The 19,863-nt window shown below is 40.8% G+C and overlaps 1 protein-coding gene across 3 annotated transcripts in view; it reads right to left on the bottom strand.

Annotated features, from left to right (window-relative positions):
• Positions 1–19,863, bottom strand: part of tmem132e (transmembrane protein 132E) — a 239,170-nt gene that overhangs the window by 66,665 nt on the left and 152,642 nt on the right. For 2 of the 3 annotated variants that reach the window (XM_086098742.1, XM_086098740.1), the window contains exons 1-2: positions 4,107–4,493; positions 1,902–2,862 (exon numbers count right to left, since the gene is read on the bottom strand). In XM_086098742.1, coding sequence (XP_085954868.1) covers positions 1,902–2,862; positions 4,107–4,185 — 1,040 coding nt within the window. In that variant the 5' untranslated portion in view covers positions 4,186–4,493. Of the gene's footprint in view, positions 1–1,901; positions 2,863–4,106; positions 4,494–19,863 lie in introns of those variants that run through there. The other variant, XM_086098741.1, reaches the window with a different exon arrangement.

The raw sequence follows: 19,863 nt of genomic DNA on the forward strand, positions 1-19,863 counted from the left end.
GTGTGTGCTGGAGATTATGCTAAGATTACAAATAAAGCGTTAGCTGGCTGTTTCATCATCCCGCCTTAAGACAGCGGCGAATATCTTAACGCTTGCAGTCGAGAACGACGCGGGAATGAAGGAACTCGACTGGTTTGCTTCTCAATTATTTTTTCTTACGCCCAGGAAGAAGAAATATTTTGCGTCCATACATTTTATTCATTATATATTTTTTTAATTAATCAGCTGATTCGTCGGTTATTTTATGTATTTTTTTTTCTTAAAGAATTAAATATAGGACATTTTTTTATGCTGGACTCAGTTGGTTTTAATTGAAGTGCAGCCGGGATTTACACAAGCATTATCTGGCCAAACGACACACACACGCACTTTTTTCTCCTCTCAAGTGCTTTGAGCAGCATTTCCAAGAGAGTCTGAAATGAAGCTAACGTGCGTGCGTGCGTGACGGCAGCGCTCCAAAGTGATAACATTACTGGGACGTGCTCCGCTTTAACCCGGCCCACCTCCCTCTCGGCATGACTCAGCGTTATGAGGAAAGATGAGGGTAGTTTAAATTTTTATTCTTTTTTTTTTTTTTTGTGATTACATGCTCATTAGGCTGCTTGGAGCTAAAACAGAGCAACGTGGTGATGGACAATAACGCACAGAATGAGCTTACATAGAGTTAGTCGCACTTGCGCGCACGCTGCCAATCATTTGGATGAATTTCAGTATGTTGCGTCTGCCATATTGCGTTCCACCAATCTCGTGGATTTTCATCTACTTGTCTAATCCAAACTCGTATATCTTGGAAATGTACGCTTATAGTGATCTTTTTTTAATTTTTAAATAATGAGCTTTTACAGCATTTTACGGTACTATAAATATTGAAAACCTATAAATATCGATTAAATGCAGTCAAAAGTCAACATGGATATAAAAATAATGAACATTTCAGCAATCTTGTGGGATTTTTATTCTCTTGGGCTCCGATTGGCTGCTGGTGACATCGCACATTCTTGGATAAGCATCATCATCTCGTTTCTAGACAGTTTATGCGCACACATTTTTGGTGTGTTCAGATATCTTCAAAATGTGTTCAAAAAGTTGTTATGATAAGTTGAAATGTCTTTTAAGTGTGTGGGAGGCCTGAACTCAGTTTTCTTACGCCTTAGTTTTCACCTCTTTTTTTGCGGTCTAAATTTATTGCCAGTTCTCATACATCAACTTGGTTTTCGTGCAAAAGAGATGCCATTCATTCCCCGCAATCAACTTTTGAAATAAAAGCAATAATAATAATAATAACACTTATTTGAAGTTCTTTGGGACGAGTTGCTCTTTTTCCTCTCCTTCTCGACAAGCAGAGAGGGGAGGGGTGAGCAGGTATGAGCGGAGGAGGAGGATGGAGAAATATAACACGGGTGCATTTTTTGTCTCCCCCCCAAAAAATAAATAAAATTTAATTGGGGCCAACGAGTTAGCCCCAAGGACACATGAGTAGTCTGTTCCAAAAATAGCTCACCAGTTATGGGACACTGTAACTTATTAAGAAGAATTAAAATAGAAGATAAATATTAACATTAAGTTAATTAAATTTAACATGGTACATGTTTATTAATGTACTAAATATTTTATATTTTGGGGGAAAAAAATTCCATTTTGTTTTACTAAAATATTTTTCACAAAAAAAGAAAAAGCTATTTTATCGCTGTAATTGTATTTTTGTCTGTGTCTATTTTGCTCAAGTACTCGTGTGATTCCAGCTACAGTACCTGAGAGAAATTCCTTGTGTTTTTGACTTTCTCAACCACTAAAGATGATTCTCATTCATATCACGCTGAATGGTTTTGTTCTTAAAAACTCTCTCCAACAAGACATGTAGAAAGACGTGGAAGCAACCAGAGCACTCATGTGCGACTTACTTGAGGCTGAACTGTTCCACGGTGGAGTTGGGCATCAAGTACAAGAAGATCCTGAGGGTCTCCCCGGGCTTGAGGGGCTTCTCGGGCAGCCTGAGGAACATGTTCTTGTCCAGCTGCTTGTCCACCAGCAGCTGCTCCTGGCTGGCCTGATATAGGCTGATGCTCCCGATGCGAAGCAGGGGGTGCTGCGACGGCGCCTCCCCCCGGCCCCCCCGGTGGCCCGCCGCCTCGCCGCACTCGCCCTCCGCGTTGGGCTCGTGCAGCGTGTAGTACAGCTCCGCCTGCAGCGTCTCGCCGGTCATCCCGTCCAGGAGCCCGTCCCCCCCGGAGCCCTTCCGGCGGCCCAGCGGGGCCACGTTGGCGTTGAACCAGGACGGCGGCAGCTCCAGCTGCGCCAAGCACTGCGCCAGGTTGCCTTTCATGCGGCACGACGTCTTAATCTCCCGCACGTCCCGGAAGGCGTGAAGGCGGACGCAAGGCAGCTTGTCCTGGGCTTTGAAGTCGTCCCAATCGCGGCCGGCAATGTAGAAGAACACCTGCACGGTGGGATTGTTGGAGAACACCCGTGACTGGACGATGAAGGCGCGCACCTTCCAGTTGACCGTCAGTTGGCCGGGGATGTCCAACGGGCTGGTTGGCTGGAGCAACTCCTTGGACAACGTCTGGTCGCGGGCAAAAGGTCCCAAGCTGATGTTGACCGCCGGGAGCTCCTTGGTCTGGAAAACCACAAAACTCTCCGAGCGCTGCAGCGGGTGTCCGCCGCCAGGACTGCTACTACCGCTGCTGCCGCCCACGCTTGGTCCCGACGCCTGAGCCGCCTCGCGCAAGAAGAAGGCCAGCTGCACGTTGGACATCTTGAAGCTGGCCGGCAGGTAGATGGCGGGCAGCGAGGGATTGGCCGTCACGGGTGAAGAACTGAGGAGGGCATCGGAACTGGTCGGCGAGATTTTGCCTGCAAGTGCTGCCAAGAAAGAAATGACAATGTTAAAAACTAACCTGCTTGCACTTTAGCATATTTCAACTGATTTAGCACAGGGTTGAACCAAATGAACCCGGTTGATTTTTTTTCCAAAATGTGAAAAAATCTGGATAAAACCATGTTATTTTATTGAACTCTTTTCTTGGATGACCAAACACAGTAGGTCACATTGAATGTCAATGTCAAGCATGACATTAGCTTAGCATGCTAAATAAGTAGTCAAACGTGCTGAAATACACCATTTATTACCATAACACTGACATAGTAAAACTTTGTCAAGTCAACCAGTCTCACTTTGAGGAACCAAATAGCACAGCGAGCTAAATTAGCATCAACAAATTAGCATCGCAGTGTCAACATTATCCAAGTCCAGCAAACAAATGAAACTTCTGTCATTAAAAGTCCTTTATTCCATCTTTTACTTTGAAAAGCTGATCCTTCCACATTGACTCTTTAACAATGTGACATCACATTAGTCATTCAAATCATCCTTTGTAAAGTGCTAGTTAGCAACACGGAAGCTAAATAGCCAAACATGTTAAAATACATCATCACTAACATATCCTGTCCATAAACTAATAATAGTGAAAACAGAAGACCCATTTTTGACCCACCACCCTCAATTTAAGGAAACAAACACATGACAGCTAAATGCACTAGCTACTTAGCATCACATGTCAACATACTTATCAAAATAATTAAGAGCTGAGTGCAGAAATGCATATTCCAAGTTTTACTTTGAAAAGCACATCAATTTTTTTTATTAATGCGTCTGCCCTAAAGGCAAAATGAATCCAACTTGAATACTTTCATCAGTTTCATTTCACTCAGTACAGCTCTCTTGATAGCAAAATGACGCATTTTTAATTACTTCCTTTGTTACATTGTGATTAAATAGACCTGGTTTAAAGTTTAAAATAGCTTTAAAATATTTAAAACCAGGATAAAACTCCTCGTGATGGCTTTATTTTGATTATTTTGGATGATGAAACAATCAGCGGGTCACATTGACCTGTGTAAAAATAACAGGATGTTTAATAGCAATGTAAAGCATTTAAATCACATCTTGTTAAGGTTAGTTACATACTAGATAGTAAACATACTAAAAAATACATCAACACTGACACATCCTGTCCATAAAACAATAATAGTATAAACTAAAGACAAAAACAAACAGATGGCAGCCAAATTAGCATTAGCCACCTAGCATCAAAGTGTCAACATACTTATCAAAACGATCCAGAGCTGAGCGCGGAAACGCAACTTGCTGTCCCCGGGATCCAAATCATGGATTAAAAGTCCCATATTCCAAGTTTTACTTTGAAAAGCACATCTCTTTCTTCTCTTTCCTGCGTCCTCCCCCAAAGCAAAACGAGTCCAACTTGACAACTTTCTTTGTTGCTGTCCTTAGCAACAAAACCGGCCAGCTCGCTTGCAGTTTCTTAGCTCCTGTTGCTAACAAAATCCAGCCTTCTTCTTCTTCTTCTTCTTCTTCTTCTTCTTCTTCTTCTTCTTCAACTTGTGGATTTAAATTCCCGGTTCAGGCGTGTGTGCTAGTGTATGTGTGTGTCGGCTTCTGGCTCCCACGCCAATCTGATCAGGCTCGGGGTGCAGACGCCGGAGTGTTGCCTCGCCCCCACCCCACTCCACTCCTCCCCTCCCCTCCCTACCGTGGGCCGTGCCGCAGACAAAGCGTCGGGAGTCGGGACGCCGCCCCATCCCAGCCACACCTCGTCTCTTGTTTGCCGGTTGCACTCACGCACACACTCCCCTATGGACGTGTTTTGTGAGTGTGCACGTGCGTGTGTGTGTGTGTGTGTGTAGCGGATGGGGGTTCCTCCAGCCTCCAGGCAGTAGTAGAAGAGTAGAAGGATTAGGTAAAGATTATTGATGAATTAGCCTGGCTTCTCCTCCTCCAAGCCTATGAGAATTCCATGAGAAAGGAGGCATGGTGGGGGTTTTCTGTGTGGGGGGGCACCTCACATGCTTGGAATTCCCATCTTAAAAGAAAGAGGGTGTGTGTGCCAAACGACATCCCGCTCGTACAAATGAGGGGTTCACAGCAAGAGGCGATTTAGCGGACGCGCTTTTGCCTGAAAGCCGCAAATATTGGCAAGGAATCAACGGCCATGCAACAGTTTCCACTCCTGCGAGACAACATGACATCTCCTTTAACGGCAAACTCATCCAAATGTGCCTTGGCGGTGTTTGCTTTGGGCGCCGGGAAGGGAATAAGTGCAGAAAATTGTCTGAAAAGTACCTATTAAGAGCCAGGGGGTGCTAAGGTCTAAAAGCAGAGCTCCCCATGTATCCTATTTGTGGTCCATCCTACCAAAAGAAAGAGTAGAATCTCTTTATAGCTTTTACTGTTGTTTCATAAAAGTAGAACATGGCCTGGTTTCACCCAAAAACCCGGTTTCTGACAAAAATGGCAAGTGGTGCACAATGATGGATTCCTTTATTTTTGTAATTCCTTCATACTAACTGTTCTGTTAAAAAAAAAGTGTTTGGATAAATATGTGCAATATGAATTCACATGTACTACTGAACGTATGGTGTTCCACAGGGTTCAATTCTGGGGCCTGTGCTGTTTCCATTGTACCTGCTGCTCCTGGGTTCCATCTTAAAAAAAACAGTAGTGGTTGTTTCCTAGCATCCTTACTGCGTGATTTACAATGCCGAGTTGAGCAATTCTAGTCCGTCACCTTTCACAAGTTAGGGAAGGCAGAGATGGTGCACGATTTCACGCGGCAACGGGACACGGTCGGGTATCCAGGTGGACTTATTGGATCTGCTAGCTACGTGAACGGTGAAAAAAAAATATTTTGCTTTGTTCAATTGAGAGTAACAATTTAAAAAATGAAACTGCTTTGCCTTTTATACAGAAACCAGTAGTTGTGAAACTCTTCTTTGTGTATTACGTACGCTTTGTTTGTATTGTGCTGCCCCCTGGTAACCAATTTATGCATACCGAAAAAAAACCTTAACCCAGTAATTGTTTGAAAACCGCCACTGGACTCGAGCAAGGCATTTAAAGGAAACGTCTGCTCACACAATTCCAGCAAAGTGTATTTTTTCACGGCGCTAATTCTGCCACGGAGACAGTGTTTGTCTCTCGTCCGCGTTCATGTGAAAGCCTGCGCCTACCCCATTAGGAAGCAGGCGGCGTCAGATATGTTTGCCCGCAAGTTCGCCGGGCCAGAACAACACACAGCTGGGCTGTTTGCATTGTCACTGATGGGCCACAGTCGGCGAGCTGTTAGATCAACAGGCTGCAAACAAAGTCATTAGCCTTGGCAACACAGGCGGAGCGCAATCGAAAAGGACCGCAGACAAGAAGTTGACGTCGCGGACGAAGAGCGAACACGTGACTTTCGGAGGATGCGTGCAATCAAAATGATCCACGGATTTACAACCTTGTGATTTTCAAGGCAAAATGTCAGCTTTTGCACTTGAACTTGGCTATATTGCTACGACTTTCTACATGAAATCAACTCTGACAAGTAGGGCCCGACACCGATTTTTGGCAGAAAAAAAATACAGATTACCGATTAATCTGCCGATTACTTAAAAATATATAATTAATGCATAAAATATATATATATTTTGGCCTCTTGGGGGCAGTGTGGTGCCGTGAAAGTGAGTACAGAAGAAAGTTACGATTGAATTCTATTAAAATAACTAATTTTTCACACATTGGGAATAATTTGAGTCTTTGCGAAGTGTTATCTTACCTGTAGGTATGAATTCCCATAGCATTTGTGTGTGAATATTCGTTATTTGAAGGAAAAACACTCCCGAAATTGATGCTAACTTCCTGTTAGCATTTGAAAGGGCTCCTCCCTTCGATTTTAGCATTAGCGCCAGGCTAGCGATGTTTTAAAAACGAAGCATGTTTTGTATTTAAATATACAGTGGATTAAAGTCTTATCGTCATGTGTTTATTTTTACAGTCAACTCCAACTTCGGTGTCATTAAACAGTTTAAACGACGCTTGGGCTACAACAGAATAACTAGAATAACACACGCTACGCACTTGCTAGTTGCTAATGCTATGCAAACAAAATGGTGCATTCAGAGTACTTTCACAGCGTCGGAAACTTTGATTTGCTTCGATAACGTTTTAAGGGAAAAATAATCGGCCATTTGGCCGATTGTTTTGGCCGATGTTTGAAGGGCTATAATCGGTCGATTATAATCGGGGCCCTACTGACAAGGAACTTTGACTAAGACCAAGAAATGGTTAAGATCTCTCTTTGAAAAACATCCACAAGGTTGATTTAGGGAGCGAGCCAGCGCCACGCACCACTCCACTGAAACTTTATCTTCACGTCGCCGCCACTGCCGCCGCTGCGGCTCGGGAGGTTAGTGTGAGTAAATTACGAGGTGGCGCGACATCTTTGGAGACGGCCTGCGTAATCACTCCAGACTGCAGGTAGCTGGAAGCTGTAGCCCTTGTAGGAGTAAATCAGAAAAAAAAAAGCAACCCTCCTACTCCCCTTGTTTGAACTTTAACTACATGTTTTTCTTGTGAGAAATAACCCTTGAGCAGCATATCATGCACTGTCTTGGGACTACTAAGTATACTTTACGTTCTCCTTTCAGAGCACAGTACCTTTATTTTTGGAACACCTTGAGTACACAGGCTTCTATGACAAGTAAGCAGCATAGCATGCTCTTGTCTAAACGCATAATTACGTTTTTCAAAGGTCCGTTACTGTATTTATTTTCTCATTTCTGCTTGGGTAAGGCGAGAAATGGACACAAGCAGCATATCATGTACGGTCATGACGGTGACCTTACACTGCAGCTATTCAAATGAGGATTCCGCTATTTGCATAGTTTGATCACATGACCCTAGCACAGCGACCCAATTTGTACACAGATACAGTATGTGTACGATTTTTCCATCTTTCTGTAGATTAGTCAAAATTTTAGGAAGGACTCTGACTTTTATCAACACTTTTAAAAGTTAGATCACAAAACGCTCATCTGCTGATTCTTATACATTTTGGGGCAGCATTTACAATGACATTAAAGTATAAACACAATCCAAAATTCCAGATATATTTTCTTTTCTTCTTCATGAATTCAGCCAGGCATAGCAGCCTATTATGCACTCACGAGTCAAGTATTCCGCCAACACCAAAGCCAACGTATCCTGGTGGGACAAATCAAGTCAAAACGGAACCCGACAACCACATGCGGCGACACACGCGGTCGGCGGCTACCAGCTGAGTGTGTGGCGCGAGAATATTTTCTCGCCGTGAGCAACCCCTTGAGCGCTGTAAACAAACAACCGCACTAACGCTTTGACACCACATCCCAAGGTCACCATCAAAACCTTTATATGGGGAAGCCATCAAAACAAATCCCTCCAGATGACATCCGCTCTTCCGCGGGTTCGAGTGAACGCAGATGGGCTTTCCACTGTAACCCGATTCCACTTGATGTCCTATTAGACCTCGGAGCGGGCGGGATCGAATTCACTTCCTGTTGCGCTGCCATTACGCTGAGCATCTGTTGTCGTCGGGGGTTCGGGGGCTCGCTATTCTAGGGGGCCTCGCAGTTATCCCATTAAGTTGGTTCAAAGCCATTAATAAACATCGGGTCGGGTGTTAACGCCTTTTTAATAGCTCGTCCCAACTCTGTTGTCTTGTTAAGGCATGCGCGTAATAACCGATTAATTGATTGTAAAGAATGAAGTTGAAATTGGTTGTTGATTAATTAGGTCTGGAAGCCACGGAGGTTAAATTAGAGCACACAAAAAAAAAAACAATCACAGGAACTCAAAATATATTGTTGTGGCCGACTGCGTTGCATCCCCGCTGGACTTGCGCGTTTTCTCAAATTAGAAGCTTTTTATCACCCCAGCTTTGCCATGGCCTGAGGGGGTCTGTATTATTTTTACTGGCACTAGGCAACTTTGAGGAGGATGGTAGGAATACTGCTACACAAAAAACTACAAATGTGCTAACTGCTTTTAGGCACACCCATTTGTTACAAAGAAGCCGACCTCACTTCATAGACGTCCTATTGCGGCTCTGAGCTATTTTCAAAGTGTGCGGTGAAATCGGTGGAGCTACAACGATAAATGGCTAAATCCAGAGTTTAGCGGCTACATGCTATATTCAAAGTGCGCATGCGCAGCTAGGAACGAGCACGCGCGACGTCATTACGGCAGATTGATTGACAGGATCGAGAAGATGATCCAACCGGAAGACACGGCAACAAAGATCCTTGAAATACACTTTTAAATGATAATCGCTGGTGCGCTAATGCTAATCATTATTGCTAATGTTTAGCATAAGCTAATTTTGTTGTTTAATAATGCATATGTACAGAAAATAATAAATAATGGGTAGTTATCCACTCAATTCAACTCACGTTCAACCTTAGTGGATTAACAATTGTTTTCCCCGATTACTCGATTATTCAATGTAATAATTAACTCATTCACTCCCAGCCCTTTTCACAGAAGCAATCCCCTTCACTCCCGGTTGTTTTACTGGATTTTGACTGATTTTGCAAGGCCTACAGAATATTGTGTTCTATTGCTGTAAAAACATGGAACCTACCAATAGAGAGATTCAAGTCTCTTCTTTCATATCCGTTTTTCAGCAATTAGCATTAGGATATAGCTAAGTTTCATCATCATTCCCAAATCTATTTAGAACTGTGAGTAAATAAGCTTTTTTTCAACATGGCCCTGGATGATCTCTTATGCCCTGCTGCCACCTGCTGGCCGTTTTTGTAATAACTACCATTGCTTCAAGCATTCTCTTCAGTTCAGAGGCTGCATCAAAGCCTTCTGTATGCTCTAGCATAAAAAAACCACATAAAAAATGTATAGATATGTCTTTGGGACACTTAAAATAGAACGTATTTATGCGTTTATGGCAGCAAATGAGTTAACAATGTTACAAAGATTTATTAGTGACGACCCTAAATGAACATGATTGTCGATCAAGAAAACATATTCAAATGCTAGCTTGTTAGTCTCGACATCGAGCATCTAGCGTACGCACAGCAGCCTGATATTAAAGCATTGCCCGAGTGAGAGCACGAAGAGGATGCGATGAGGAGGGCAGACATTTGATCTTGAGAAGGAGAAGTGCATAAACATCTCTTCAGCGCAAAGGTCACGGCCCGATTGTGGAAATCTCTCCAGGCAATACTAATGTTTCACCACCGAGGGTTTCCCGATTGATTCTTTTTGTTCCATCTCTTCCCTCCCCATTCCTCAAATGACACGTCTCAGTCACACACGGGGCGGATCACTCAGTCAGAGGCGGGTGGGGGGCCGGGTGTGGGGGGGTAATTTGCATCAAATCATCCCTTCGGTAATGGAGGAAGCCACTCATCCCCAAAGCCGTTTGTCACGTATGACAGCGGCGGGGTGCGCTTTGGAGAGTGACGGTGCGCGACTTGGTAACAGGTAGACGCGACGTAGCGGAAGCTGCTTTCAATTCCGACAATCAGGGGTAAAAAAAGAGAGTCTTACTGAACCTGAAAATCCAAGTCTAACATAATGTCGGTGGACTGAATCGGCTTTTTGGAGGCAACACACGTCGGATTCGATGGCAATGGCGCATCGGAATCGCGGTACGCATTTGTGAATGGTTACGTGCAACTCCCATACCTTTCTATTATGCTATGCTAAATATGCTATTGCTATGCTATGCTAACTATGCCATATGCTAGGTTTGTTTTTTTTGTTTTTTTTTGAAAATGCTTAATTTGACTTTAGTTTTTATTAATTCATTTGCTCCCAAAAACGTATAAATATGTTATATTTTAAATGTTTTAAGTGTCCCAAAGACATATATTTATACATTTTAGAGCATACAGAAGGCTTTGATGCAGCCTCTCAACTGCAAAGAATGGTTGAAGAAATGGTAGTTATTACAGCAGGTGGCAGCAGAGCAAAAGAGATCAACCAGGGCCATGTTGAAAAAAAGATTTGTGAATAATGATGAAATTATATTCTAATTAGTGCTGTCAAAATTAAAGCGTTAACTGATTAATCAATCACAAAAAACATTAATCAAGGAATTAACGCAGATTAATCGCACTATTAATTATAAGCATAGATTATCCTTTAGCGTGACAGCGAATGGATACGTTAAAGGCAGCAGAGGTTGTGTTTGAGAAATAAACATAATTTCATGCATTAAAGTAAAGCATTTAATGAATGTTTACGTATCACATTTAGAATATTTGTTCATGTCAAAATATCGGGGTGATTTTTTTTCCATTTTAAATTATGCAAGTAATTAACTGGTTAGAAAAAAAGGAGGATGAGCGTGTGCAGTGGATCAGAAAATGTTGAAGATGTCCTCATAACATTAAATGTCAAAAGAATTAGCACATAACCGGTGCTCTTCAAATTTGGCGGTAAATTTTTTTGATAAAAAAACCTTTTTTATTATGCGATTAATCGTGATTAATTAGAATTCTAAGATGTGATTAATCCGATTTAAAAATGTAATCGTTTGAACGCTCTAATTCTAATGCTAATTGCTTCAAAATGGAAATAGATAGAAATATACTTTTTTTTCCCTGATGAAAGAAGAGACTCTAATCGTTCTTTTGATAGGTTCCATGTTTTTATAGCAATAGAACACAATATTCTGTGGGCCTTGCAAAATCAGTCAAAATCCAGTAAGACAGCCAGGAGCGAAGGGGATTGCTTCTGTGAAAATGGCTGGGAGTGAATGAGTTAAATTTAATACTAGTTTTAGTATTATAATCATTCTTAAATAAGGAGCATTTGCTAAATGCAGGATACAAAAATGGCATAAGAATTTTGTAATAAAGTAAAGTAAATTACAATTTCATAACTGACATTTTTGCGTATGTTCGTTTGACAATCAAATAACATAAAAAATTATTTAAAATCATTACCAAAAGTTTAAGCATGAAATTGTCAATGTCAAATACCAAAAACATTTCGGTTTTATAAATGTAAGTAGTTTCTTTAATGCCCTCGCTGCTTTTATTTGATTTCGTAAAAGAAAAAAAAAAGCCTTTTCAAATTCTGTTTTAGTTAATTTTTTTGTTAACGCTAATAACCTTGTTAGAAGCACACTTTTTCACAAGGCTAAACATCCCACTTCTGACACCAATTACTACGGAATAAAGGCTCTTCATCCCTCATAATGCAAGCGTTTCCATCGTGTGACGTCCTTTAATTCTGTACAAAACCGACTCAATTGTTTTGACAACAATTTCTCTCACACATATTTGACTTTTCCTACTCGAGCCTACTCATAAATACGACAAAGGATTATATGGATTTACAGGTAAAATAAATGAGTATGCATTCATTAGTCCCTGACTTGACTAAATGAAATTAAGATTTTCCGTCAGCTATTATAACAAGTACAATACACAACGGTGTGATTGAGGTTGTTAATTAGAGGAGATGAAGGCTTTTCTTTCTTAGCGTCTCCCCTTTTATAATGTAACATTATATTATACGCAGTGCAGCTTTAATCACACATAATTTGCGAGCTTTAGAAAAAAAAAAAAAAAAAGCAAGAATATATAACCAGTGTGACACCAGCTGAGGGAGAGGGAACTTTTCATCATTGAGCTTTTTATGTTCACCCATAAAATCATCCATAATTTATATTGACAGTCGCCTTATCTGGTCCGGCGAAGGCTGTTTGGATGGCGACGGCGGGGGTGGCGGCGAGGGGGGAAGGGGGGGTCTAAGATATAAAGTGATGGCGCCCCGATGAAAGACACCCTCCATTATTCAAGCTACTCAGGTAATAGACGTTTCATAACACGCTATAGATGATGTATTCGCAAGATGGCTTGAAAGGACACGAAAACATCGGCGGCTTTTAGTTTGGTGCTATCGCCACAGATTGTGCGCGGCGATCATTAAATCAAATAAATTCAGAAGGAGCTGACGTTTAAATTGGCGACTATAGAAGTTAAACGTTTATTTTTATCTGAACTGGTACTGAATGAGTTTTAATTGAGTATACGGATGAATATATTATTGGTAGGTATCCAGGCGAAAGTCAACCAACAAAGGGCTGACCCTGGGTTTTAAAAGCTTGAATGCCTAATGCTAAAGTACTTCAACATGCTATGTAAGTGCAAAACACGAAAACATAAGCCAACACATATTTGCAGTTCACTAGTCACAAATTCCTCTATTTATATTTTTGTGCTCTTACTGAAAAGCCACAAGATGCAGCCTAAGCTTGGTCTAAATAAGAATTGGTGTCACGGAAGTATGGTGAAGAGGGACATCTTGACTGAGATGAAAGATTTCCCTGGATACAAGATCTGGAATTCAACCAAAATGGCTGCTTCAAATTAAGATGGCGGATTTCTTGTTCTATTCCAGGCATGCGAGTATTTTCTGTGCTAGCCCTGGAATGTCGGCTTCAAAACAAAATGGCCAATTTCCTGTTCAAGTCTCGTCATGGGTCCTTGAGAATTTTTTGTGCATCCATTCTTCATAAATATCTCCACCCAATTTCGTGTTGATTGGTCAAATTGGTGTCAACACCTATTTATTTTTTATTTTTTTTTCGAGCACTGGAATTCACCCTTAAATGTCTACTTCAAATCAAAACGGCTGACTTCCTGTTCAATTCTGGTCATGGGCCCTTGAGACTTTTTTGTGCCGCCTGTTATGACAGACATGTCCATCCAATGTTGTGTCAACCAATAAAACACATTTTTTTGTAACTTTTCAGTGGTTGCAAATTTAAATCCTTCCAAACGAAAACAAAATAAGAAATTAAAAAGATTAGACGAAAACTTTTAACAAAGGCGACCATTCCTTTTGTTCCACGAGTCCCTTTGTAGCAGCGGCCATGCAATACCACGACGTCTCAGTTTACTTTAAGTATTTCCCCTGTGGGACAAGCTCGGCATGTCTGGAGCAAGGATTATGTCGGCTGAGACACTTCCGGGGCATTTGCAAACTTTCATCGATTTGCCATTGACGTCAAATATGCTAAATGAACTCATGCTAGGTTAGCTTATCAGATAGTTTACACATTCAACCCTCAATTACAAGTATAGATGCTTTGACTTACGACTTCAATTATGTCTATACATTATTCACTCTATACAATACAAAACAAGCGCTTTGACGCCATCTTGTGGCATTGACAGGCAATTACAAACATTTTTGGGCGCGTACTTGGAGAGTTACACGATTTGTGGCAGAAGAACCTAAAATCAAATTTGCAAAGCGAGTAGTTTGTACTCGTACTGAGAAGAAAATTAAGTTAAATGTCACACAGATGGTTTATAAATTATGAGCACCCAAACAAATGCTATTGTGAGGGCGACTTGGACTCTATTGAATTTTTTGTTTTACGCTATCACTGCCACCAATCTTCTGTTGACAAAGACCAAAAAAAAAAGAAAAAAAAAAGTTAAACACGACACTTGTACTGGCATTGTCTTGATCAACGAATGAACCCAAAGTGGCGACGTTCTGTCTTCGGGCTCCCTGGCAGAGGGCTGCTTAGCGAGTCTAATTAATGTTGCATTAAGCTAAATTGTAGGTTAGCGGACACGCACCACTAATTGAGGCCCGTTGGGGCAAGAACACGTCTTTGGCCGAGGATACAACAATAGACACGTTTTAATTTTTTATTTTTTTAAATGAACTGCAGGCATTAATTAAGTATGGTAGAAAAAAAAATTGGCCTCCACCTTTATTTATATATATATATATATATATATATATACATAAATAAATAAATACATAAAGGTAGAGGCTAATTTCAGCTACATTAGCGTACATTTACTTATGACATGAGCACATAAAGTGTTGCAAACTAGATTTTGGTTATATTTTGTAAATAGTAAATAATAAATGTGCTCCTTTTCCCATTATCCTGGCTAACTTATGCTGCGATAAACGGGTACACAGAAAATCCCCAAAACTATCACTAAGAGTTGTCAGGCTTATTGAGGCCTTGCAAGAAGTTGAAGTTTTGGAATATTTTTTTTTTCCAGAGGGTGCCACTGAGTGAGTTTTGTTGGGCCTTCACACACACTAATAAACATGTAATAAATGTGACTATTAAAAGAAACGTGTTGAGCGCCTCTTGCCATTCGCATTTTTTATTTACGAGATTTGCAGCTTGATGGCCAAATTATTCACAGCCCAGTGTTGGCAATCTTCCGGATGCATTACTTTTAGTTTTTGCATTTAATTGCAAATACAAACGCTTCATTATTATTATAATTTATGGGCAATCAGCTAAAGCTCGCGCAAGCTTTTGTCTATGAATATTATCTGTGTTTTTTTTTTTATACCCGCAAGCCAAAATGAAAATGAGACCTCCTCGTGGCTCCCAGCACTCCGATTATTAAAATTATATAAAGGTTCTTCACATAAATAAGATATTAATTATCGGCTTTGTTTGTGTAGCTGTCAGTAAATTGGTTTTGAGTTAGTGAAGCAGCATGTGGCTCACTGGTTTTTGTGATTACAATATATAGTATGAGTGTCTTCACCGAAGGGAACAAAACAATTGTATGTTTAGGATCAACTTGTTTAATATTAGCTTCTTAAATGCAACTGTACACAATTGCATCTTTAAATTAAATTTGTAAACAATTGTATCGTTGTGATTAAGCTCATTTTAATTGTCTGCTCTAAAAAACTGCAAACATTTGTATGTTTGTGATAACAATATTTAGCACACAAGTAACTGCTGTGTATGTAATTGTAAACAATTGTAAGTTTGTGAACGCAATCTTGAAGTGACATCATGCTCCGTTTATGCGCCTGTTCTACTGAAATGTACACAATTGCACGTTTATGATCGCAACATTTTCAGCCCGAGTGGAACAGCAGTCGCCTGCCAGTCAGTCAGAAGACCTCACATGCTGCATTCCCATCATTTGTGCCGCACAATCTTCCTCGCCAGGAATGAACTCGAAAAACAACTCTTGGGTTGTTTTTCCCGTGCCGTGTTGTCGAAACCAAAAGCGTCGGCTCTCTCTTTTGTCGGCCGGGTCGGTCTATTATCCAGCTGCTTCTCACAGTGGCAGCTTTCTGAGTGACTCCGCTGAGAGAAGGCTAGCTTTGTCTCAACATCTCCTTACGTATCGTCGTCACACATACACATTCACGCGCTTGTTTGTGCTGATTTTGCTCTCATGGCGATAGGTTACGCAACTCGCTACCGAATCACCATAACAACGAGTGACGGGGGGGAAAAAAGGAGGCCTGGGAAAAAAGCGCCCCCCTTCAACTTTAGGAGGATCTTGAGACAATGTATCAGCAGCAGATTATGGAAATGTTGTGGTTGGAGGGATCAGAATCAACATTGAATGACATTTCTAGAGGGGGGAAAAAGCGTTTCCACAGAAATGTCATAAATCTTTATACGCGAGTGATTTCCATTGAAAACGAGTCCTGTAAAACATCAGGCGACGACCTGTTAAAAGTCGGCAAATGTGTCGACAGCTATTAAAAAGAGCGATTCGGTCCGCGGGATTGGAGAGTGAACACGCTGTTATGAAGTCCCAGGCAGGTCGGAAGTGCCAATGTCCGATTTTTATATGATGCCAACGTCAGGCCTTGTCACTACCCGTGACTCTTGATAAAGATATGTGGTTGTCTGTCTGACTGACAGGGGCGTAGCTAGACATTTTTCATTGGGGTGGCCAGGGTGAAACCATGACTCATATAGGGGTGGCCATAAGTTTATACCGGAAATGTCTAAGTGGTTCTTAACCATGCAGCCATACCGTTCGCATGCCGACCTTGGGCTGCGAGCGCCGATGAGTGGGCTGCATAAAATAATATGTTATGAAGTCAATGCATTGGAGCTGTTGTCAATGAGTTGCTCAGTTACAATAGAGCTTTCTGCCACTTGGCGGCAATAAGGCAAATGCCAGTTACTGACCTGTACACAATAAGTAGAAAAGGAAACCGAACAGCGAAATTCACGACTAAGTATTAAAAACAAAAAACGATGTTGATGCCTTACTTCACCAAAAGACGACTTTTTTTCCATTGCTTTTCCTGTAGTCAAATCTATTACCGGTTATTATTGTGTTAGTAAACAGGACTCAAGACTCTGTACATAATTTGATGCAGGAATTCTTTGCCTGTTTGGCATCTTGTTGGACATCAAAGTTCACACATTAATAAATGTCTTTTTGATGATCAAATTCTTTCATGTTATTTGATATTGTTACTGCTTTTTATAATTGTATTTGATTCCATAATTGAATACAATCATAATATCTGAATGGACCATTTTGTACAAGAAATACAGGTTGAAAAGAACCCTTGGTTTGTTTTTATTATATTGTTTTCTGTAGTTCTTATTTATTAATTGTTTTATTGTTTCCTTTTAAAATATCAGCTTTTTCCTACTGTACAAGATTGATACATCAAATTTCTTCTTTTTGTGTCTAATTTTACACACATTTATTTGTTCAAAACACTGAACATTAAACATACAAATAAATAACAAAAACGAATAAAAATGACCAGTATGCCTTTTAACATTCTGACATTCACGTCGGCAACATGACCATCGTGTCACACACACCCGCAGATGTGACACAGTTGTTTGTTGATTGAAAAAAATATATATATTGAAGGTTTATAATAATAAATTTAGGTTTGCGTGAATGCCACATGTGTAAGCTCTGAAATGTTTTTGGAATTATGTTTCTGCATCAAGAGCTGAGATACCAATTATTTAGTAATGACTAGTTACTTTTAGCTAGCTAGCTAGCCATAAGCTTGATATAAACAAATTAATCATGTCGCGTACTGGGCAACCTGACATTTTTCTATGCTGTAATGACTTCCATTTTCTGTTTTATGGTTATTGTCCAACTTATGGATAACCTTCTGCGGTGAAGCCCCCCCCCCCCCCAAAAAAAAAGAAAAGAAAAGAAAAAGCAAAACAGAATTGTGTAGTAAAAAGTCCGTTACTGTGACTTGATTACTTTCTTTCTTACTTTAAAATGATGACCGAGATGTAAATGTCTGCTTAGCGCTTACGATCACTTTTAGTTTAGTTTGCCTGTTCCAAGTAACTATATACATTATGTTTGTTATCAACCCCAAAAAGTCAAAGAAAAAGCAAAGTGTATTTATGGAGTAAAAGGGCTATTACTTATTTCAACAGTGACGTCAAAAAACAAAAAAAAAACAATCACTGAATTAAATGTTTGCATGAGGTTACAGTGCCTTAAATTTGTGTTAAAATCCAGTCCAGTACGGCATCTTTTTTAAATGCTTGTTGTCAAAAATAATTTAGGTCGAATTTTTATTCAACATTTATATGCATTATATTTCAAATAAATCATTATTCAAGTATATTTCTTCTTTATGTTCCTTTATTTGTATTGTCTTGTACTTTGTATCTTAATGGTGGTCATTGCTGTGATATTTGGATTACATATATTATTTAGGTTGTACCAACGTTTGCGACTTTTTGTCGCATTTCACTATAAGAAACAACTTGCAGTCACCACTGGCATTATTGTCATTATACACCGTAAAAACGGTTCATGTGCAAACAGTTAATTCCATACTAATTAGTTTCAGTTAATTCTATTGCTAAGGCGCTAGTAACAAAGGTCCTAAGGCTGAGCACCACTTTTTTTGGGGGGGTGTGGGGTGACGCCCTGTGAAATGAAAACCAACACGCACACAGTGCAGTGTATACGATGTTGTGATGCAATCACGTGACCTCCAATGCACTTTGTAGTCCCCGTGGAGCTTCCATTGTTACTTGAAATGGTCCGTATGAAAGGAAACAATCCAAAGTCAATGATCTCACTTTGGAAGAAAAACAAGCCCCTGATTAAATATTCACATACAAGAAATGCGCAGGCTTATGTTTTATTGATTGATAGAACAATAGTCTGTGATTGTTATTCTTAAAAGGCTTAAAAGGGGAACTTTGTACACGGCCGACCAGCGTATGCAACACGGAGAGAGGGGAGAAGCGTTCCTCCACTTCCCCCCGGGAGGCTGAGGTTAACGCCGCGCCACCCCGAGGTTAATGGAATGCTCGGGATAGGCGCTATCGCGGCGTGGAAGCGTGCGCAAGAGGCTGTCAGAGGCTGAATGCCGGCTGTCTGGGGAGATTCGACGCCTGGAAGTTTGAAAAATGAAGCGCAGGTTACGTGTGGGGCTCGCTTGTTTGTTGTAGAAGCTCCACAACATGGATGATGGAGAGGGTTGCTCAAAGAGGTGGCATGGGAAGAAATGAGATTGACCTTGAACTAGCTAAACAACTGACTTTCTACTATCTAATAGTACAACTAACTAACTAACTAAATAACTACCCAACAACTGTCAATAAGTTCCAGAAGTGAACTCGACGTGGCACATTTTCTTTGAGCTTATTTTTCTTTGAACTTATTTTCTCCGACACCGACAACAAATAGCTCCCTTTTGAGTTTGGCACCTGCTGAGCCGCAAACATCAGCATCTTTGCGGTGAACTTGAACGTACGCAATGATAAAACCAAGATGTCTTCGACAAAGTCAGACAGCACACATCAAAAGAATTGAGCTCAACTTCTTCTATGCAATGCAAGTGACGGGCTGAATAAACAGCGCTTGTGTTTAGGGAGGAGTGACGAGGGCGAGGGAGAAGGGGGATTACTCAACCACCACAAGTCGCTCTCTGTCACTGTGATAAAAAAAAAATGTCGGCAAGAGGAGATTAGCCGCGACGACGTTACTTGTTCGCCGGTGTCTAGCGGAGCGACAGGCGCGAAACGCGTCCAGATGCCACGGAAACACTACAAAGACGCATTGAAGGCCTCCTTCTTTGAACGCAACCCCTTTTTACATATCTTCCGCAAATATACCTGTCTTTCTACCTGTTAAATATGTGAGCTAGCATGATATTATCATATCATTAGGAAGCGTCTCATTGGTGGTGACAAGAAGAAAGCCAATAAATTCTATTGCCTTCTGTCAATTAGATACAAAAATACAAAGTAG

The sequence above is a fragment of the Leptonotus elevatus genome, chromosome 16 (assembly GCF_054856555.1).
Source record: "Leptonotus elevatus isolate MCC_2025b chromosome 16, RoL_Lele_1.0, whole genome shotgun sequence".
Lineage (NCBI taxonomy): Eukaryota > Metazoa > Chordata > Actinopteri > Syngnathiformes > Syngnathidae > Leptonotus > Leptonotus elevatus.